Genomic DNA, 23,461 nt, shown 5'->3' with positions numbered 1-23,461 from the left:
CTCAAGCTGAGCTCCAACCTTCTGCTACAAAAATTTTTAAAAGATTGGAATTTCCTGCTGCTAAACAAGCAGAACATCCACAAACACTGTATTCTTTCTTTTCCCCCCTCTTACCTGTACTTTTTCCATTCATGAGCCATGGCTGTTTCTGCACTTTGCTCTTTATATTCTGTTGCCATGTAGTACTGTTTGTGTCAGAACTGCTGCCTTGCTTGACCTTTTGTTTGCCTTCATCATCTTGTGCAATGAATAATTGTTATTCCATGCCCTGGGGCTTCCCCAGTCCCATCTGTTTCAAGTCTCTAGCATGCTGTTACCTGCACTGAGTTACTTCCATCGAAAGGAAACGTGGCCAAATCCTCATTTTGAGGTTCTCTCTGAAGAGAAAAAGCAAAAGCTTTCCTTTTGCTTCACTGAGTTCTCCGTGTGTGAGTTTTGTTCTCTGGTGCACCTATCACTGGAATGGACTGCCAGTCTCACTGATTCTCCATCTCAATTTGAAATCTTGTTTGGGGAAGGAGAAAGAAATTCCTCCTTCAAGTTACAGAATTCTGTTGTCAGGAGCAGTCAAGCACTTGTGATGGGATTTATGTCTCAGAGGCTGGCTGATAACAGCACTGCAGTGAAATAAGTCTTTCAATGCTAACATCTGTTCTTGGTTTTGTTTTTCTTTGCCCTCTTGTTTAGAATTTGGAATGGTTTCCCTGATATTTTCTGCAGCGTTGGCCTACTTCCCCTCGCGCCCTCCATTCCCCCCCAGCGTGGCTGCAGCGAGCCAGCGCCTCAGCTACAGGAGAAGTTTTTGCAGACTCCTAAGGTAGGACCTCTTTGGGTTTCCACTTCAAAGCAGATCAGTGCCTAAGTAAATAAAAACAAGTGTGCTTTAATCTTCTCATTGAGCAAACAAGTTGGTTTGTAGTACTTTTAAACAAAATAAAATTAAATATTAATGTCAAGACATAAAAGGATGCTAACTGCTAAAGAGCAGACATTAAATTTTAAACCACTGTGTGTATCTCCACTCTTCATGCCAGTCCTTCAGCACCAGCAGTGCTTTAGTCATCCTGTTAGCATGGCTTTTCTTATGCAATGCTTCTGTTACATCAGGTTATACAAGATTGTTAAAAGTGAGCAGTGAGAAAACAGTGAGTAACACTGGGCAAAACTAACTTCCTAAGCTGATTTTTTTCTGTGCTTATTATATTGGAATGAATTTGGTGTTTACTTGTCTTTTGAAGGATTATTCAGCTGCTTTCATTTAACCATAAAAGCAACGAATGAACTATCTAAAACTGTTATATGATCTATTAAATCTCATTAATTGTACGTTAAAATATGAAGTGGGAATAGGAAAAATGTCTTTAGATGTGTTTCTGGATAGGCTCAAAGGTGAGCTAGCTTGCTTTGAATTTTTAGGTTAAATAAAAAGAGAGGTTATAAAGAAAGTGACAGTATTGCAGCTTCTTCCTCTTGGGTTCTTTTGGTAAGACACAGTCCCACTTCCCCCAGTGTTTGTACAGTGTCTTGTGTAATGTAAATATGATCTGAGAGGAGCAGCTGAAGCAACTGTAATATTAAGGGTGAATAATTGTGAAGGCCCATGCTCTGTAGATGATACTGCACAGAGGAACTTCTGGGGCAAAGAAGAGCTGCTCCCCTGGTACGGAATATGACTGACTTCACTGGGAAGCTTCTGACTCTTGCTGTAATTGTTTGTTGAGTGATGTAGGAGCTGAATCTGCATATAAAGGGTTGCTTGAAGCTCAATAATTGTGCAGCTTTCTACATTTAGTTACTGCAGGCCTATTGTGGGCTGTACTTTCAATCATTGTATTTAGAGGCAGCGAAAACAACTCATCCCTTGTCACTGGGTTTTCTTCTGTTTTTGGAGGCTTTTTTTTCGTTTGGGGGAGTAAATAGTTGGCAAGATGCTTAATCCTGTGTGTTCATCCTGGAGCAGGCTGGCACTCAGGAGGTGTGAGTACAGCTGGGTGGTTAGTCTGCTAAGTGACCTATTCAGGGTATTAAAAAATAGCAGTTCTCTTAAGGACACTTATCACACACAATAATGCTGTTCTGCGCCCAAGCTGATGTGCTGTTAGACCCTGCCTGAGGGCTGTGTTGTAAAAATGTTGCTGTTGAACAGAAATCCAAACAGCAACTGGCTTTGCAGGTGAAATATAAAATTTTAGTTGACAGTGCTCCATTTGGGAGTTTTATAACCATTAGATTCCGTGTTTAAAATGTTGTAAACAGTGGACCTGAGATACTGGTACGGTCAGGATGTAAACAGCAAAGCTGGCTTACTGTTATCAATAACCAGTGAAACTTCAGAAAACAAACTGGACTTTTCAATGATGAGTATAGTTTGCAGTGTCTGCAAGAACAAAGAGGGCTTTTTTAAAATGTGGACAGGTAGATAATTATATCTCACTTCCCTCGGGTCTTGCATTCTTCCATGTACCCTTTATCAAAGGCACTTCTTCATTCCTCTGCACATGAAACAATCAACAGTTCATCATTAAGCTCACTTATCTTGGGGAGCTGTTCAGTAACAATCTGTCATGCAAGGGAGTTTTATAAAACAAAATGGTATTTACCATGCTTCAAGAGAAATCCATCATCTGGTTCGTTAGGCTTCTAAGCTCTGTTGCCTGCCTAATCTAGGCTTCATCTTGGCTTGGAGAGCCTTTCTTTAGACTTGGTGGTGTAGACTGAAGGTAACCAGCAGATGACTACCAGGAAATCATGATTTCCTTTTCTTGTAGAGTTACCCTTTGGTGTGAGAACTGTGTGTAAGGCATTCAGGGTGTGTGTGAGCTGGTGGGCTGACCCAGCAATGCACTAGATATGCTCATGAGAACTGAGGTGTTCATAATTTCCCTGTCTTCTCCACCAAGCTACAGTTTTATTACTTCAAAATAAAGCGACATAGCATAACTTTACCATTGAAGTCATTGACCTTTTCTCCTTGGACACCAAGGGGATCTGTCACATCCTTGCAACTCCCACACTCCTTCGTGCCTTCAGGTCCTTTGGCAGTCTTCTACATGAGCTGCTTCTTGCAGAGTTATTACACCATCAGCAGAGGTCAGCCATCCCCTGTGGGCCCTTTTTGGGGGACTTTCTTAGGAACTTGAGTCTTCCTTATGATTTGGAGGGTTCCTCCTTCTGACAGATTGTTACAATTAGTTGATGTCTCATTATCTCCTGATACCAACTCTCTCGGTCTGCAGTGGGAGACAACAGATTGGTCATGGTTTGGGAGCTAAGCCCAAATCTTTTAACAGTCTATCACACACTGTGACAAGTGTAGTTTGAATTTCCATTAGAAAATGTGTGGTGCCCTATCTCAGTTTCTTGGGTGAAGCAAATATGACTTGTTTTTATTTCCCCAGTTCAGGATATTCCACAAACTTCAATGGAAAAAAATTCTAATACAAGTAAATGGTTGATAAGCCTTAAAACCTGCATTAAAAAATGTGTTGTGATTTTTGATTTGAAATAATAAGGTACTTTTAGCCAGTTACATGGCTTTTATATTTTCTAGGGACTATGTAAGCAATTTTGAAATTTTGTATCAGGGGTTTTATGCATCATTATTGCTTTAATGACACTTTAATCAACAACACCATCCAGTAATGGAAGCTGCTCAGAATGTGCCTGATGTTAATAGGCACTGTCAAAGTTACTCTGAAAATGATGACTGACTTTGATGGGGCTCCCCTCTGAACCAGCCTGTCTTACAGATTCTAGTGGTGTTAGGTTTCTGAAAAAAACAGAATAAAAAATCAATTCATATCCCAGCAGAATGGTTTAACGGGGAGACTAATTCTGATATCCTGTCATTGCTGATAGGATGGAAAACAGTGTGGGTTCAACAGCTGATGGTGTGACAGACAGCACATTTTTCTACTTTCAGTGGAGCAATTGCAAAATTGCAAAAGCTGTGCACAAGTGACTGGAGCCATGAAAAGTGGAGCTGCTATTGAAGATGTGTGTTTGGAATGGCTTTAGGCAGCATGAGGTGTTGCTGGGCAAGGGGGCAGAATGACACCTGGTGATCAGTATCTCTGTCACTGCCAGGCTCCCTTTCTCCTGGTCACCTTCCTTGTTGTGGAGACCAGGCAGGGGAGCAGGTTCTGTCCCTGGAGATTGTCATCATGCAGAGATGTTACTGTAGGATTGGTACTCAGGGTTGGATGTGGCACAGAACAGCTATCCCACATCACAGTCTGTCTGGTTGCTTGAGTGACAGAAAACAAATACACCACAGAAAACACTGCTCAAGTAAAGGACAAAGTTCTCCCTCAAAAGTAGCTCATTAATGAAGCTGAGGTCCAGATAGCCAAAGATTTTGAATATTCAGCAAGTGTTATTTCAGAACACTGCATTCAGACTTGTTTCCTCTTTGCAATATGGCTCTGTAAGATCCATGCAAAATTCCCTTTTATTTTATTCGACAAATGTTGAAATGGCTTTCACGTGGGTAGTGTTAAATAGCATCAAATGCCAAGGTGATACCAGATAGACTAGGATAAGAATATGGCATTCTTAAAAAAGGAGAAAAGTTGTCAGGAAGACAGTAGCATTCAGAGAAATATAACTAATGTATAGAAGAGCTGAAAGTTTGAGTGTTGTTTTTCTTTGCATTAAAAGATAAATCTGACATGAATGATATTGAAAGCGGGATGTTCATGGGATAGGAACGTGTTATTCAAGAAGAGGATGTGTGAAAAAGAACAGTGCAAAAAGCACTGGCTGCTTGTGTTGTGTGTGGAGCATCTAAGGGAGTAAAACAGCGTAAGCTGCAAACTTACAAATGTTTTGGAGAGTAATTGAATCGCTCTCTCCCTCTTGGCTTTTGTAACTGTGTGCTATCAAATTGCCACTGCTTGCCAAGGAACTGGTACTGATCAGGATCAATTTTATGTAAACTGTTTGAGACCAGAGGGAGCCATGTTTCAGGTTACACAGATATCCCATGGGATAACCGACCTTGGAATCACCATAAAATCTCTTCAGTTTAAAATATCACTGTTTCAGATTCCAAAGTATATTTTCTTTCCCATTTGAGATATTTTTGAGGAAAACTTGGATGTCTCTTAGCAAGGACTTCACATTTGCTTTCAGTTATGGTGAGTGGTGGAAATCGTTGGTGAAATTCCTGTTTAGCTCTGTACATTGAAGATGATGATACAGCTTTGGCTGTTTTGCCTTCACTGAATATTAAAGGTTGAATAATTGGGAGGAAAAGCAAATATGTTGACTATTTAGAGTAGAGTATTATATCTGTCTCTGGTTTTTGCCAGTTCAAATTGTCAAAATATTCCACTCTTGCAACTGTATCTGCCTCATTTCCAGAGTTTTCCTTGCCTTTCAGCAAAATAAAGAGAATTAAAACAGGCTTGGGGTTTTTTTGATCTTTTAAGTGCAGTTCAAGAGGGATGAATCTCTGACTTTATTTTTGAAATAAGCTTTTAATCTTCTAAATTAGTGCTTATTATTCCTAATATACACTTAGGCTACGTAGCTTGTCCATGCCAATGCATGGCAGAAAGAAGAATTGCTTGCAGAAATGAGAAACATAGGAGCCCAGCATGTTACAGAAATCTTTGAACAATGTGGAGAGACTGACTTTTTCTATTATCAGTGCTAAAGTGGTAACATATCAGACACTAGGAATTCAGTGGCATGGCTGGATACCTTTCTTGTTTTTCCTGGCTCACTCCTGCTTCAGACTTTTGCTATTTTTCTTGATGGGCAGGATATAGATTCTAGGGTGTGATTTACTCTCCTGGCTAATCTTGGTGCAATTGTTAATATAAGCTGAGGCTAATGGCAACGTTTTATCTTCCCAGCAATTTCCGATTCTTGATGATTGCTTTGGCCTATGCCATACCACTGGGTGTTTTCTCTGGCTGGTCTGGTGTTCTGGATTTGATATTAACACCCATTCATGTAAGCCAGGTAAGTATCTCCTGACTGATAATCAGCAGCTATTTTGTAACTGGCTTGTTTTTATTTTGCACTAGCATGCACTTTTATCAGGTTGTTATTTTTAACATGCTGTTAATATATATGGACCACTTTACTCCTTGAAATTTTAAACAAAATGAACTGTCAAAATTCTCCCTGCTGACTCTCCATCAGTGGTGAGTGTTTTCAGAACTGTACATGCCTTTTAACAAAAAGGAAGAAGTAGGTAAAAAAATGGGAGTATTGTTGGCTGCTACATCTCTAGTGAAAGAAAATAATGTATGCATGGTAGAAAAGATGAAGTGGGGACAAGATGATTTCTAAGCTTTTCATAGAGTATTACAAAAAAACAGAGGACATTACTCAGATTCCATAAAGAGAGGTCACATTTAGGGCATAGACTACTTAGTCTTACTTTTCTTGTGGTGAATTTATTTCCTTTCCCAGAAAAAGCCTTGCACTTCAGATTATTGTAGAGAGCTGTTCTTAGCAGTTTGGAGCCCATGCTCAACACTTGTTTTGAAAGTAACATCATCTTATTTTCTGAGCTTTAACACATTTCTCTATGTTCTGTTTTGTTTTTTTTTTCCCTGTCAGGTGGATGCAGGCTGGATTGGATTTTGGTCTATAGTTGGAGGTTGTGTTGTTGGCATAGCAATGGCAAGGTAGGAATAATTACAGGTCCTTCTCCATTTCTTCAACTGTGATTGTCATTTAGTTTATCCTCTTAAGAACAGAACTTGCTTTCTCTCATCTTTCAGAAACTTGAAATGGAAATTTGGGGTTATAATGTGTTTCTAGTAAAGCAATAATTCATACCATGTTAGTAGCTGCTGGGGATTGAAAACTCCACATGCATATACCTGAATTTGGAAGTCAGATTCTTGTTCCTGACAATGACTTCCTGTATGCTGCTTTTAAAGACAGCTCTGGTGAATTCAGCTGCCTGGTATGAGGGACAACCTCATTGTAGCACATTTGGAAAGCATTGAAGAAATTATTTTCTGTCTCCTTCCATTAAAACTTTTGGGCATATTGTTTCCCAAAGGCATATAGGGAATGTAGTACAGGCAGCCTAACCACAATAACATTTTGTTTCTCCACAGAGAAATTAGTCTGGGCCCATTTTGGGCAGGTTGCTGGATTCCTGCATAGCCTAACTATTTTCTGCTGTATCCTGTGGGCTACAGTATGGGTGTGTATGCTTTTTGTAAATCCAGACACAGTTCTCTCTGGCCATCATGAAAGCTGATGACACGGGGAGTGGAACAGCCAGAAAAGGACTGCCCTTCCAAAAGGCTGCTGCTTCTCATTCATTGAGGTCCCCTTTAGGAAAAGGGATGTTGGGAGGGAGAAAAAGTCTTTTGGGGTGCCTGAGCAGTGAGTTTATTATGAGATTAAAACCAATCACATGTTCCCCTTGCTTTGGGATATCTGAGCATTGTCCTGGCTTCTCTGTGTCCATTCTTTCAACTCCATGTGCAGATATCTGCAATGGTTGCATCATTGTGGTATTGTGGATGGAGAGAGTGATCTTTTTAGGATTCTCTTTTTTTTCTTTTTGAAACTCTCTTTGTTTTCACTTGCTGTGCTTCATCAGAGTACACAATGCATAAAGAAATGTGAGGTTTCACATCCTGACATTTTGCAGGCTGCCTAGCAACTGCAACAGGGAGAGGAAAAAACTCCTGACCTAGGGAAAAGAAACAAGTGCCTCTCTCCCATCCACTCCAGATACAGGGCAAAGGACTTAATCTAGCCAAACAAAGTTCATGCCCTGTTTTCCTCTAAAAAGAGTTGCTTTTGATTAGCCAAGCTCAGATACAGTGTTTTCTCTGTAAGAGAGTAGATGTTTAAAAGCAACTGCTGCAAATGACACTGATGCCATAGGTTGCACGTTGAAGCAGGTAGACTGCCATTTTTCATCATGAGTTAATCTCTTGTATATTTGCAGCATTTCAATAGTAGAGCTTTGAAGCTCACTTAACTTCACTGGGAGAGAATCTGCAAACTCTATGTCAACATGCAAATCTCAGTCTTTATGGTAGATTAATTTATTTAATATGCTGTCTGTGTTTAGTTTCAGGAAATGCAGGCAGTCCCTTTAACTGCTTCAAAATTGATTTCAAACCTTGTTGAATACCTGTATTTTGTAGCGTTTAGTAAATTTAAGAAATACCAACAGTCTGTCTCCAAATATGTCTTTCTAACTTGGGCGATGCACAGTTCAGATGGGAGGGTTTGCATACAGAAAGGGAGGGAGGAGGTGATTTGTCACTTCTGATGGATGACTCTCCCTCCTAGGCCTATTCAGCATTTATCTGTGTAGGGTTGAATCAATGACGAGTCTGACTGTAATCTGCTGAAAGTTGTAATTAGGAAAATTAAGTAATGATTCTTGTCAAAGCTGACAAGTTGATATATTTCAGTGTCAGAACTGTGATTTGCCAAGCAAGCAGCTCTCTCCCTTAACCACCTCTCAAGAAGCTGTTAGTTTTGGGATGGATTTTTTTTCTCCTTTTTTTTTCTTCTGCTAATTTGTTAAAGCAAAATTGGTGCATCTTAGGAATTTGCTCCTTCCATTTTTGTCAATGCAGATCCTATAATTTAGGATTTTTAACAACCTGAGCCTTGCCCTTGAGGATTAGGTCCTGTACATCACAGTAGGTGTTAAATCATCTGTATTTAAAGTAATGCCCAGTTTGGAAATTTGTTTATCTATCTCGTTTTCAAAATGCTGCAAGTTTCTCTCAGCATTATACATAAATCCTTCTACTCTCCACCCACTGCTGTCCTGATAGCCATGAACTTACATGTTTAGCTAATGTGTTTGATGCATTTTTATCATTGAAAAGCCTGGCCTATTTTGGGCAGCTGGTAGGTGCTGTACCCTTTGCTGGCAGATTTCAAATGCTACTAGTTTGAAGAAAAGCAGTGTCAAAGAGCAGTATTCCTATAATTGCATGGAAACATAAATCTATTCCCTTTTCTCAGATTTTTAATTTTTTTCTTCCCCCCACATTTGCCAAGGATCATAGATATTTCTGAGGTTTTGTCCTCTGCAGCTCAGTTTCAGTTCCTGCTTCTAACCTGCAGTGTAGTCAAAATGCTGAAACTTCATGGCATGGTGATAATTTCCTTAGCAACAGACAGTGTTGTCAGCAGTGCAGGCTTGTGATTTTAACTGTAGCATACAACCTAGGGCTGGATCTGCTGGGAGGCTGGAGACTGTTAGCAGCAGTAGGCTCAGAGGTGTGTGTCTGGCAGAGTATACCCCTTCTGTGCTGTTGTGCCTACTTTTTTAGCAGTTGCAGGCAACCCCTTACCTTACATGCTAGATGATGTAGAAGGATTTATACAGAACAAGGGTTTGAAATCAGGTACAGGGTCTGAGGATAAAAGTAATTTCTCATATTTTTTTATTGAAGCAAGTATTATGAAGAGTAGACTAGATTTACAGTCTTCTTTATTCTCCTGTAACCAGACAGGAAACAGAAGTTCTTCAATTACCAAGTCCAGGCTAGATTATTATGTCATCTTTTTTCTATTATTTCTATTGCTGGCTGAATCCAGTAGCAAAATAAACCTTTACTTTGGGGTACATTTGACCCTTTTGGCGTTCTATGATATCTGAGAGCTCTTTGGAGCACACTGCTACCCAAACTGGGATCCTTCTGTGAGGAAGAGTGGCAGCTGCTTGGTAAAGGTCGGTATTTTCTCCACTTAGCTGTCATGAATGGATTAGATGCATATCAGCCTCCCATCCCCACATATCCTTGGTGGTGAGATAGGGACCAAGGATCCTTTAGAGATCACCCCAGACCTGTAGTCTGTGAATGTCCCTCCCAGAAGGCTGATATTTCTCACCTTGTTTCATTAGACAGGACCTACGTCACTGCCCTTGCCTGTAAGGACAGTGATGTTGTCTGCCAGCAGGCAAAGTGGGAGTCTCTGTGGAATAAGCTGGAAGTTTACACTTTGAGATGCTTCTGCAGAGCTTTTAAAATTGCTGATTTTGACCCTAGTGATCCTAAAGAATAATTAAAGAAACTCACTGGCAGACCAGTGAGGTGATCCTGACTCCTTGATTGGATTGTCAGAAAAAATTCCACCAGTAGCAACTGACCTCTGGCTATTGGAGATGAATGCATAAGCCACTTGAACACTGCAGTCATAAACTTCTCAGATTATATGCAGCATTGATCTCCCACTACTGCTTATTGAATTACTCACTGCTAAATTCAGTGTGGAATTCAGGCATGGGGAGAATCCAAATACAAGGAAAGAAGTTGGTTTGGGGGAGTGGAGAGTGTTTTACTCCTAAGTGCATTACTCCTATGTCTCTTACGCTATATTTGGAAGTTTTCAAAATTTTGGCAGCATTTCCTGTTTTATGAAGTAAGCTATAAGGTGTCTGCTTATTGAGTGATCTTAGGGCAGAGAAAGCAGTCAGCTGGTAGACAGACAAATTTCATCATGGACCAGCCTAGGTGGATTATGCTGCCATTAACCTGATCAAGGTAGGAGCCTGTCAAGGGGGCAGAAGATATGCTTTAGAAATACATACCTAACCTGTCCATCCCAAAAGCACATCTCCTAAGCAGGAGATGATGGAAAATTACTCATGAACAAATAACATTGCCTTTTCTAATATATCTTTCCCAGTAGTTAGGTTGACATCCCCTGTGAGAAGAGCAGTTGCACTGATAATTATGCCACACGAGCACTGCTTATTCTGTTTCCTTGAAAGAAAAAGGAAAAGACGAAAAAAGCAATTGTACTATCAGGTGGTGTAAATATCATAATTCCCTCTATATAACAGCCAGACTGCCCAAGGACTTGTGGGGCTATCCTCCCCCAGTCTGTCAGCAGGGTCTGTGTAGAAGAGGCGCAGCACCAAGCTTGTGGTTTCTGGAACTTTTCAACCCAAAACAGCCACTGGCAAAGTGATCCCCTGTGTAAGGAGCTCCTTCCTTGCCTAAGCCACCATGAGCTTCATCACCAATGCATCCAAGGGTTCAGAAGCTGTTCCTTGTCATCTTCAACTAGGGATTCTTTGGACTTTTTTGGAGTTTTTCCATTTCCCACAGGAATGAATCTTGACACTTAACTATGTCTTGAATGAAACGCGGCAGCCTCCTCATATGCTAATGGAGCTCTGTGTCTGCCAAGGGAGACTGGCAAATGCTGACAAAACAGTGATGGAAGTAGTGGTGAGATATTGTGTCCAACAAATGCAGAAGGATAAAAAAACTCTCCTCCAGTGTTTTCATGTGATGCCTTGAGAATTGCTTGAGAATTGTTCTAGTTTGGTTGTTACTTTGTGACAGCTAAAAAATCCATGGCTCTTCACTTGACAGCTAGAAATATCACCATCCTATAAAAATACCTTTTTTCTATTTCTGAAAATGAGAAATTACTTTTAAATTGTTTTTATAGTCTCCAAAATGTTTCATGAGGATATACTGAATTAATTGTCAAGCATCACATTTAAATAATATGAAAATTGGCATTTGTACTGCTCTGATGTGTGTTTTTATTTTAGATTTGCAGATTTTATCAGGGGCATGCTGAAGTTCATACTGCTGCTGCTTTTATCTGGAGCAACGTTAGCATCAACCTGGTTCACTCTCACCTGTCTAACTTCTGTCACTCATCTGCCTTTAACCACAGGTATTGACAATGATTTTAATTCCTGTTCTTTGTAATTGATATTGCAGGCAAATATTTGCAGTCTTCAATATCTTATAACCTGGTTTGGTCTTTAGTAATGCAGTAGTTTTACTGAGACAAAAAAAATGTTTAGAAAGTCTATTGAAACCTGAAATACCTTCACTGCTTTGAATAATTCAATAAAAATATTAAAAACTTGGAAAACCCAATAACAGGAGCCCTGAATACACATTTAAATTTGATTTGGGGACAAAGTGTTTTTCTGCTTTTGAGTCCTTTGGAATAACCGAAGTGAGAAATAAATCAAGAAAAATCAGATGTATGAGAGTAGTCTTGCATATAAGAAACAGTGACATGTCTGGGAATTCAGGGGTTTGAAACTTGCATTAGTTATTAGAAACACTTGGTGCATTTCAAACCAAGGTGACCCATAGTGTTTTCAGCCATCTAAATCTGTCCCTGCACAGTGCTGTCCTCTTTTCTTGCACCTGCATGCAGGTTCAGGGAACTCTTCCAGCCCAAAATTAACTCAGCCTATGCCTCAAAAAGCCAGGGAAAAAAGCAGTTGGCAGGAGTGGGGGAAAAGCTTAAAGGTCTAGTTGGGCTGCCAGCGAACTGTACCCTTAGCTGAAAGCTAGCACTGCTTAGTTCTTAAAAATCTGTCCTTCACCTTGTTATCTGCACCAAAGGACTGATCCACCTGTGATTCCAAGACCTTCAACAGAGTACCGAGTTACAGTAAAACCTAAGCCATCGAGGTTCAAAAATATATTTATTTAGTAAAGAATTCTATAAATCCATTTTAAATGAAGGGCCATCTCTGTTACAAGCAATTTATGCATTCTAGGAGAAATGAAAACCTTTTTTTGCCTATTTTTCATAAGAGAGTTTGGTGGGGAGAGTAGTATATAGAGTAGTGTTTTACTCAAATTAAGTTCGAGTTTCAGTAAGTGTCCTTGGTGCACTGCAAATGTCACAACTATAAACTAAAGTGGGTACAGCAAATTGAAATACATGATCAATTCAGGAGCAACACCATCTGGATGGATAGGTCAAATTTGTGCTTTATCTTGAAATTTCAATACTTTCAAAAATTCTGCTTAAATAAAACATAATTTAATCAATAAATAAATCAAATTTCATGATGGCTGTTGTCATACTAAATGACTACACATTTCCATCAAATCTAAAATAAAAGCAATAAAAGCTTTTTTCTCATGCTTGCCTGCTTCATCACTACAAGCCTGCAGTAATGTAAATTTTTACAGTAACTCTGTCCTCTGAATTGATGCAACAAACCAAACACATAAATGACACTTCAAGTCTATGCATAAGAATGAAGCAGAAACGTTTCAAGAGGGGAAAGTCATTACCTATGTACTCACCAGTGTTCCAAAAAAAGCTGATGGAGCTCTCTCTGATTTTATTTTATTGTTTTTTTGTAAAGAATTCAGCATGCAACATGGGTTCTATAAGAATTCTTATTTTTTATAGCATGTAGTTGCATTGTGCTGTTTTGTTTTGGAAAGGTCATCCACTGTCAGGGCATAAAAGTAGGTAGGGTATTTGAGGTTTGCTATATAGTATCTTAAACTAGCATCCCTTGATTCAAATGCAGAGATTGGGTTGTACTTCTCATGCAAATACCATTTCTCTTAAAATGGATGATTCCTTAGATTAAGTTGTAATTATAGATCAGATTTTTCTGTCAATGCTTTTCTTACATATGCCACTGTAAATACTGAACCCTTTTCTTTGAAACACGAGCTTGTTTTGAATAGAGTGCCAGGAATATGATGCATTCCTCAAAAAAAAAAAAATAAGGCAGTCTAAAGCATCAGAGTCTAATGTGCAGCCAGAAAATCAGATCACTTTTTTCTTCTGTTTAAATTTCATAGATATGCAGTGGGGGAAGGTTCTTATCAGGCTTTTCTCATTAAAGTTCTTAAAAAATAGATGTAATGTGCCTGTTCAATTTAGTTCCTTGTACACAGAAAAGCTGTGCTATATCTTTATGAAATATGCTGTTATGGATGAAAACACACAAGCTATTTAAGCTAATTTATAGGACTTCATGCTAGATTATTCCTCAGTGTAATGATGCAACATGATGATGACCTCTGCATTCACAGTAATTGGGAGAAACGGTACATTTGAATTGATTTGAATGAACTTCTTTTTATTCTCCTCCTTTTAATTAAAAGTTTGAGATGTAGAGTGTATTGGAGTACAAATCTTAAGAGGTCAAATGCAGGCTGTGGGCTGGCAGTGTGGGCTGGCAGCTTTTGGAAGTGATTAGTGGTAGCTGGTACCAGGTGGAAGTCACTTTGAGTATCAGTGGGCAAGTGTTGACAGTGGACTGCCAAGTAGGTATTCTCTGTGTGTTTTTTGTAGAGCTTGAAGATGTGCAGAACAAAAGCAGACATCATTGTGGGGCTTTTCCCTCCATCTTTTTTTTAAATTTTTTGGTTGATTTTTTTTTTCATCTAGTGTTCTCTTTTTTCCTCTTTCTTTTCTTTGCTTTTTTTTCTTTTTTTTCCAGAAAAGGTCCATCAAATACTTTTTATTCCAGAGCCACTTTGCAGGCAGCACTGGACACCTGCTATAAAGCAGGAGTTGTGTTATTCAAGGCAGGTTTTGATGTTGCCAGAAGGTTCATAGGCTCCTCCACTTCCTCCTGTCCTGTGGCAAAGAGCACAAGTGTTGGGCTTGGCAGGGCTACAGAGCCAGTGATGGATCTCAGTCCACACTTTCAGCCTTATTCAAATGCTGAGGCAGAGCAAGCAGGGTTCAAAACTGACATGAAAATTTGTGGGGGTGTACATATGATCTTCCAAAGAGGTTTTCCCTTCCAATCATGTAGCTCCCATTTTGGGAGGGACTTCCCCCTCGTCTCTTGGCCTGCCTCCAGTGTTATTCTCTTGAACAAGTCGGGCTTTGCCCTACAAAGCCACAAGTGTTGCCATCTTCAGCAATACCTGGGAACTGCTGAAATATCCACGTGATCTGAAGGATTGCTGGTACAGTTAAAAGGCAGCTCTTCCACAGGACAGGATGGTCATTTTGGGGAGGAGACAAGACACCTTGTTAAGGCAGGCTTCACTACAGAGATGAAGGCTGGTTAGATGGCATCATCATTGGCTGCTGTATCTCACCTAACAGCTGCTTGATCCATCAATAAAGTTTGCCTTTATAGGCAGACCCTGACAGTGGCTTCCCCAGGTCCAAACCCAGTCTTTTCCTTTAGCATGTGGATATTGGGTGACACAAGCTCATCTCCCCCTTCTGAAAACCCTCTGCTTGTCTCCCTCCCACCTAGGCTCAGAGCAAGCAGTAGGTGGATGTGTTTTTATGGAAGCATAAAAAAGATGAGAGAATTTGGCCAGTTATTCGCCCTAAAAAAAAAAGGAAAAAAATCTCAAAATATTTGTTTTTAGAATACAAACAAACCAAAGTCCTCTTTTAATTGGTGTTCTTTGTGGCAGTTTTAGTAATGTCTGTTTTAAATACTGGGGGAGGGAAGGTATTTGAAAAAATGGTCACAGCAAAATATATTTTCCTCACCTTGTTTGTATAATATTCTCCTAATTCTTTTTAAATAGGCACAACATCATTTAAAGATATTTCCTACAAAATGTAATTACTTAGAATGGAGACCTTTAATGCAGTTATTAAAAATCAATGACTGCATTTGTGGTTTTAAATTATACTGTTTAGGATTGTTTGTGTTGAGTAATGCCTGCATTGCTTTGTATTTGCATAATATGCTCCATTTTTCCTCCTCCCACAGAGGAAGACAAGTTTTATGTCATTTCCTGACTTCTTAGTGTAACTCCAAAGGACTTTATAAAAAGTGTAGTCATAGTTGTATATATGAACCATAACAGCCAGTGTGGGGAAAAAAGAAATTGTGGCAATAATGATACAGTGCCAGTTACTATATCATCTGTCTAAAGCACCTCTCATCAGCTAATCACAGCTCTCCAAAAACCTTGATTCTGGAATTGGTTTATATTTTAAGCAAGCCTGAATTTTATTTTAAGAAATTTTAATTTTAATGTATATTATTTGCATTTCAGTTTCAAAGGCAATTTTATGTACACATAGAGCATTAAAATAGTTTTCTCCATTGAATTCTCAGTGCAGCTGCTGATCTGTTTCTCTTTGCCAAGTTCATTGTTACTTTGCTTTGTACTGAACTTCATTATGTGAATTTATGTACAATGGGATACTTCGACCCAAAATAATTGTGTAAGGCATTGTATTGCCAGTTTCAGTATCTCGCCACTTTGTATTGCTGGTAGGATCTCTGGATACAAATACCAGCATTTTCCAAAAATTGATATGCAACACTAGTTGCTTGCAGCTCAGATTGAATGTTTTCGGTGTAGCATATCAAGAATATTCTAATATTTATGAGCACATTCAGCAGAAGTTTGCTTTACAAGATCTTTTCTACTGCTGCATGGCAGACACTGAATACAGTGGCACCTCCATAAGCTGATGACTGTGTTTAGGTTAAGCAGCTCACACTTTTATTTTCAGGTTCAACAGATCGAACATTGTAAACACATCTGTCTCTCTGTCCTCATCTACAAAGCACAGAAAAAGAAAGGTGTTAATAATATAATACTGATTGGTTTATTATTTGTGTTTAATTTCTTTACTATAAACAAGATGTGCTTGGTAAGTGTAAGGCAGAGGAGCCCAGAGGATGAAACAGTGTCCTGAAAACATTAACCTGCTTAGGGCTTTGGGCACATCATTACCTCAACTCCTGCTGTGCTTTTCTCACTCATAAGATGGGAACAATGACCCTTGTTTTGCAGACAGCTTCTTTAACTTCACAAATAGAAGAGTGCTTAAAGATGAACTAATTTAGGGGGTTATTTTCTTCCAAGAAACAGTGTTTATTAGTATACAGCTTGAAATTTGGGAGGAACATTTCAGAGATGAGTATCTATTAATCTGGGCACTTTAAATATCCATCAATAGCAAACCTCAAATATTGTGTTATTTCCAGCCCTCTCCTCTTTCATTTCTTGAGGCTTACTCAGTAATTTTTCACTTCTTAGTTCTCCAAACCGAATGCTCTGCTTTGAAAGCAAGTTCCACTTGCTTTTCTCACGAGAAGAATGTAGAACAAATCAAATTTGCTCAGATTTTTGGTTACTTTCAAAACTATATCATGAGATAGCAATTTGATCAGTGTGTGCTGGAATGGAAATCCAGGCAATGAAACATATTGATGTTATAAATGTGCACTACAGAGACATCTTTCTTCTATTGTGTTTTTTCATTTCCATAAGTGAATTACAGTAAAATTTACTGTCTTACCTTAAGGGAGTCACATTTCTCATGGAAAAATTAAGGGTTACTTCTTCCATGACTTTTCTTACCATGGCCAGTAGCAAGAGTTAGATTATAGGGAGGTTTTATTCTACTTTAATGGACTTTAGATTTTGGCAGGAGCTAACTTGAATTGTTCAAATTGGTCATGGGGATACTGAAGCACTGAAGTCAACAAAGCCTGCATCCTCATGAGGCATTATCCTTTCACTTTGATGTTTGGAATACAGTTATAATGGGCACTGACAAAGTGCCCTAGATCTCCATAGGTTTTGCTTTAAATTGTGTGCTGCTTCCAAGAGAATATATTCCATTGTATTTACTCTCCTGTTTATCTCTATAAAATTTGTGTGAGTTTTGGCTGACTGTGTCTCAAAAGAGAACTGTTACAAAATGCACAGAGTTCAAGAGATTCTGGCAGGCGACTTTGGAAGGAGATGCTGTACCACTTGCTTATAGTTGGTACAGCATTTCCTGTGTAAATTTATCTGAAAACTGGGTTTTTTTAAGAAATGGTAATATTTTGTATTCTTTGTTAAAAATCAGCCAAGATACATGTGCCAATGGTTGATAAGAACTAGTCACATCAGTTGAGATCCTTCTATCAGTTTCATTTGGGTTTGGATCAGGCTCTGTAGTTGTACATTTAGTGATGGTATAATTTAAGAGTAAATTGCTAAACATGTTGCAGAATGTCCTGGAAAATTCTGGGAAATTGTATGTCAGAGATGGTTGAGTCTCCTGCTGCTGCATTGCAAGCTCATCTGAGGACAGCAAGTGAAGTCTGTCATTTAAATCACTTCCCTGTTTGAATTCCTAACTTTCCTCCCGCTTCTTTTTTTTTTTAAATTGGTAGAAAGCTTTTGCCACAGCTTGTGGCTGGGAGAAGAGAAAGTTTTTTCTGAGATGTGGGCATGTATTTGCCATCCAGTAGCTCAAGGGCTGTAGGAGATAAGCCAGTCAGGAACTTTACTTCTTGCCACTTTTCCTCCTCTTTCTGCTAAGCCACTGTAACACCATCAGTCCCAAGTCATCTAACTGGTAGCATCTCTAGTGCTATTATCAAGGCACATTTTATTCCTTGCTTCCTTCCTGGCCAGCAGGATGAGTGCTGAGGGAATAGCAAGGGTTACCTCATACCTCAAGCATGAACATGACATGATGAAACATGGCTTGAGCCTCCTGCTGCAGCAGCTCCTGCCAGTTCTCTGAAACAGCTGTGCTGTGGATGGGTTTTTTGCCTTTGCTGATCTTTTTGCAGTGGTCAACCTGAGAAATAGCTGCTTAATGCACACAAACATCTTTTAAACTATTTCAATTACTATAATGTTTTAAGAAACCTAGCCCAGTTCCATTGTTGATGTCCATAGCTGCCATTGTCTTGGACACACAACTTTGCACATAACTTCATAGGCAATTAATTTATTCCTTTTTCTAACAAAAAGTGATTTTTTTAAATAGCAGTAGCATGACACACTTCTCCAGTGTATGCCTATCCAAGTTACTTGTTATTCTTTAGGACATAATGTTAGCTTCTTGGTGAATCATCTCTTTTTTTTTTCTTTTGTCAGTGCTTTCAGATCCTTATATTCATTTCCAAGGACTGTCATTAGATTGTCTTAATTGAAAGAACATTTGCTGTAACTTGAGCAGCTGTTCCTCTGCAGTATAAAATCACGGTAATTGTTTGTGTTCGTTCGGCACAAGGTCTCTGTGATGGAAAGCAAGTGGTCCCTGTTAATAGGTGGTATCTCCCTGCTGTCCTGTCATCCACGAGCTGGAATATGAGATACACTCTTTAGTGTGTGAAATAAAAAACAAAAACCACTTCTGAACTCTGATTTTACTTGTTTCTGGGACTTACTTGTCTAGAACTGTGTATGCTATCTTTGAGTTACTGTCAACGACCAGTTGGATTTGTAACTCAGTTGCTAAATTACTGGAATAAGCTTACTTGTATGGCACTCAGGATAACCCTGGCTGATTTACAGATGCATGAGATAAAAAGCAGTTTCCCATCACTACAATAGGTACCATTTAAAGAAATCTTTCAGGTGTGCACATCTTCCTCATTTTCAGAGCTTCTTTTTGTGGTTTCCTAGTTAAAAGTTATCATTTCCATTAGATGTTAGAACTTAAATTGGCATCTACTGGATGCTATATTCTGTCTGTCCTTTTGCTGTAACATTTCTGCTTATTAATTCCAAAGGGGTGTGTACCTGTGCCTCTGCACAGACCTTGCTTTATCAGTACTAGCTGTGATCTCAGCTGAGGTGCTGTCATTGGTATTCAGCTGGCAGTTCTTGGTGTGCACACACAAGGCAGGCAACCCTTTGGGGCAGCCAAAGGGTGGTGCCAGGGTTTGCTCCTCTCAGTGTGGAAGTGTGAGATGTGTGCCGGTGGCTGTGTTCCTGTGAGTGTCCTGACAAGAAATTTGAGGGTGTTGTTTCTGAGGTACAGAGTTACTGCCCTTGTTCACTCGTGGTCTGATCATCTTAATACCTTGCAGTGAGTGGTGAGCAATGATGTAATTCAACTGGCATATTTTAAGCTAGCAAATCTAGTTTGAAGACTTCTTCTCATTTTATGGAAACCTTGGCACCTACTGTATTAAACAAAATCTGAAGTCTTTAAATGGCTGCTAAGTTTTGCTTTCATCTCAGTGACTCTATGTTTCTGGAAATTATATGTCTAGACATTGTCTCTGTTCAGAGGTATGATTTCCCTTTCCTGGCTACTGCTCCTTCTGGAAGATGTTTCAGCCCTCTTGCAGAGGTGTTTCTTCTGACAGTCTGTTCACTGTTCCACTTTCAATGGTGCTGTTGTGCTGCTTTCAGCAGCTTCTCATCTATTTCCACTGTTTGAGTTTCTGGTACAAAATTACAGCTGGGCACCACCTTCTTTCAGAGAGGTTCTGAAAATGTTCTCTAGGAGTTACAAGTCTGTCTATAGATATCTTCAACTGAGTGCAGTAATAAGGGGCAAATGTTCATTTGTCTTAAGAGATTCTTCTGTTTCATTTATGTGTTGGTCTCTCAAGCCAGTACAAAAATTTCAAACCGCTGAGTGTGATTGGATATTCTGGCTACACCCGACAGCAGTTAGAGAGATTTAGAGCGATATGCAGCAGTGTTTGAGGTGAATGGGAGTTCAAAGAGTGGCTCATGAAACTTTAAATACTGGTGAGGACTTGCAGCAAAAATCTATGGATCTTATAACTAGGAAATCAGGTCTTCAGTGTTAGCTAGAGGAGGGCATTAAGAAGAACATCCTAATACTGTATGGGGTTTTTTCTTTCCTCTCTGATGACTCCTGGACATATCTTTCATCAATTTCTTTGATTTATTTTGCAGTTTATGACAGGAGAATTCAAGAGTATGAAAAGCTACCACGGTTTTTTTGAGGGAGTTGGTTTTGTTTGGTTTTGCATGTGTTTGTTTGTTTTTCTTAACAGCTCAGAGTACTGTGGTATATTCAAAGAAGTGGGGCCACGTCTCCCTCCTTTTTCCTGTCTCGACAAGTCCTCTGTTGAAAAATAAATGTCCTTGTCCCTTGGAAGTAAACCACATGAAATAGAGAATGTAATAGATAGCCCTTTCTGCTTCTTAATCCCTTTATTTCTTTTCCATGATTTTTTTATATTTTAAAAAGCTGGTTTTTAATTTTTTTAAGCTGAACATTTTCTGCTTCCCAGCAGTTTCTCAGTTGAAAGCTTGAACAGTGCTTAACAAAAGATGAAGTAGAGCTGTTTCTGTTCTCCCCTTTCTAAGACAAGAGAGTGTATATTAAACTGAAATATCTACACACATATATAGTTATATGAAAAAAAAGTCTAAGGATTTTGTACCATAGAATCTTTGCACTGCAGCAAAGCCTCTATAAATAATTCACCTCTGACTTCATAACGCTTTTGTATTTGAAATACTTTTCTTTAGGTTTTCTTAGTATTTTGGTGTGAGCCTCAGAAATTATTCCAGAGTTTTCTGGTTACTTAAAGCCTTCTGATAATTTCCTTTTTCTTTTTACTTGGTCAGTAACCTCAGGTTATTGAGGTTGCAAGTCAAGAAATCTCCTCTGTCCAAGACAGCACTAAGAAAAAACTTACTTAAATTTCTAAATAGATATGAAATTTTTGTGAAGTTTTGTGATTTGTTTTTAGGTTTTTGTGGGTTTTTTTTAGTCCAGAAATAGCTATAATATGTTTATTAAAGGATCATATAAGTATATTAAGCTTTTGTATTAAGTACTGTGAAGTAGTTGGCAGAAATTGTAGAACAAAATAGCTGAGGTTGCTGAAGAAATGTCACATTTTTCCGTTGGTTTGTCCAAGAAAAACAATTTGTTGTACAGCAGCAAATAATCTGCATTATCAAATCTGTCCCGTTCCTGTCAGGAGCTGGGTGCCCTTCATTTCCTTTTGAAGCCAGAAGGGATTCAACATGTTGCAGTTCAGACTGTGCTGAATACTAATGTCTTGATACCTGGTAGATCATTAGTATTTATTTGTAAAATGGAAGCAAAATTAGTTTTGACCTTTAGAGCTAAGTCAAAAGGTTAATCCATGTCCATTTCCAATTTGGTGCATTAATTGCTCCTTGTCCTAATTGTGTGTAGGACAATATTTTCTGTTTGTTTCAGAGGTAAATTAAACTGTAGGTGATGCTTTGCATTCATAATTTTGTTGTTTGTTTTACTTACAAGTGAAGTCCAAATCACTGAATGTATCTTCATGGATTCTGTTTAAATAAATAGATAAATAAATCAATCAGTATTTCTGACTCTTTTTTTTTTTTTTTTCACAAATCAATGCATGCATTCTTCCTAAAGCTAGTGGGATGTGATGCTCTTTTTGATACACAGAGGATAAAAATAATATTATGCATTTTTTGGTTATTCAAATATTCGTATTCTTGGCAGCTTTGAATAGGAGGGGAGAACACCAGCATGAAATTAATAACTGTTTTTGTTTCTGTCATAGCTACACTGTACACATCCTGCATTTTGCTGGGCATATTCCTCAACAGCAGCGTACCAATATTCTTTGAGCTCTTTGTGGAGACAGTCTACCCTGTTCCAGAAGGAATAAGCTGTGGAGTTGTCACCTTTTTGAGTAACGTTTTCATGGGAGTGCTTTTGTTTTTCCTCACATTTTACCATACAGGTAAGAAATATAAGCCACTTGAAAAACTTAATACTCCTTAAGGACATACCTTTGTCAGTAAAAGGAAGGATTTGCACGTACAGTTTCTGTTAATAACCAAATGTTTGAATCGAAGCAAGGGCAGCAAGGAAGGAGAATTTTAATCTTTCTTTTCTATATGCATGCTTATAAAAATGAAATTTCTTAGATGCAGTATAATTCTACTTGAATCTGCTGTAGCCAGAAACCACCAAGGTACACACTGTCATCAAATTGTATAAAGGCCTGGGTAATGTGACCATTAATAATGTTTGTACCTGTGGGTGGTGAGAACCACAGCAAAGCTCACCCAACCTCATGCTCTTGGGTAGAGCTGTATTGCCCAGGAGAGCAGAGCAGAAATGCCCCACTTAAAGCCAGCTCTGTTCAGAGGATGAGGTCCCACTGCCCAAGGACAGAACAGGCATTCCTTTGGGAAATCCCGTGGCCTATTCCAGCTCAACAGGATTTCACTTCAGGTTTTCGTCAATTCATTCAGACTTTCTTGTCCCACAACTATTATTTGCTTCCTTCTAACTCATAATCATAACTTAAAACTTGCTGTTTAGTAGACTATAATACATACTATTACTCTAAGCTGAAAAATAAGAACCCAGCTTGCTTTCAAAGGGACGTGGTCTTTATTAAGGGTTTTCAAAGACGCAGATTTTTTTCTTTGTATTTTGTCATTATGTAAACATTTGCTTCATGGTATAAGATTTGTAAACCATTAGAAAATGTGAGCTTTTATGTATTATTACTTCTTAAGATGTTGTATTTTATAACTAAGAGGAGAGTGACAAATTTCAGATTGAATTCTGCTATAAATTATCAAGGTTTCAACCTGGGGCAAATTTTCAGCATGGTTTGTCTTTCTGCCAGGAAACTGCGAGCAGGATGACAGCCTTGTTCCGAATTGTGGCCTGTGAACACAAACAGAGAAATTATTTAATTTTTTAATACTGATGCTGAACTGTATCATTGTAAAATCTGAATGCCATCTGGACTAGCCTTGGGTGGTGTGAGAGCTAGTCTTTACATTTTAAAGTATACTTTTGATATTAATTGGTGTGAACCCTGTTCACACATACTGTTGTTTCTGACATCTGTACCTGAGCTGGAAAGATGACATAGAATGTTCAGAGAATTTTTTCATTTTGACATTACATAATAAATGAGGATGGGGATATGGTGTCTCACTTCTGATGAAAAAATTACAATAGAGTGGACTCATTCCCCCATAAATAGAGTATTTGGGACCATTTTTTGTCTCTCATATTT

General features: G+C 38.7%; 1 protein-coding gene across 1 annotated transcript in view; it reads left to right on the top strand.

Moving 5' to 3' along the window:
• SLC49A4 (solute carrier family 49 member 4) overlaps positions 1-23,461 on the top strand; it is a gene marked incomplete at its 5' end in the record, with an annotated part of 51,223 nt that overhangs the window by 18,348 nt on the left and 9,414 nt on the right. The window contains 5 exons of the mRNA XM_031056624.1: positions 688-817; positions 5,862-5,970; positions 6,577-6,644; positions 11,525-11,652; positions 21,980-22,162. Of these exons, the coding sequence (XP_030912484.1) occupies positions 688-817; positions 5,862-5,970; positions 6,577-6,644; positions 11,525-11,652; positions 21,980-22,162 (618 nt within the window). The remainder of the gene's footprint in view (positions 1-687; positions 818-5,861; positions 5,971-6,576; positions 6,645-11,524; positions 11,653-21,979; positions 22,163-23,461) is intronic.

The sequence above is a fragment of the Geospiza fortis genome, unplaced genomic scaffold (genome assembly GCF_000277835.1).
Source record: "Geospiza fortis unplaced genomic scaffold, GeoFor_1.0 scaffold112, whole genome shotgun sequence".
NCBI lineage: Eukaryota > Metazoa > Chordata > Aves > Passeriformes > Thraupidae > Geospiza > Geospiza fortis.
This window is presented reverse-complemented; position numbering and strand designations above follow the sequence as displayed.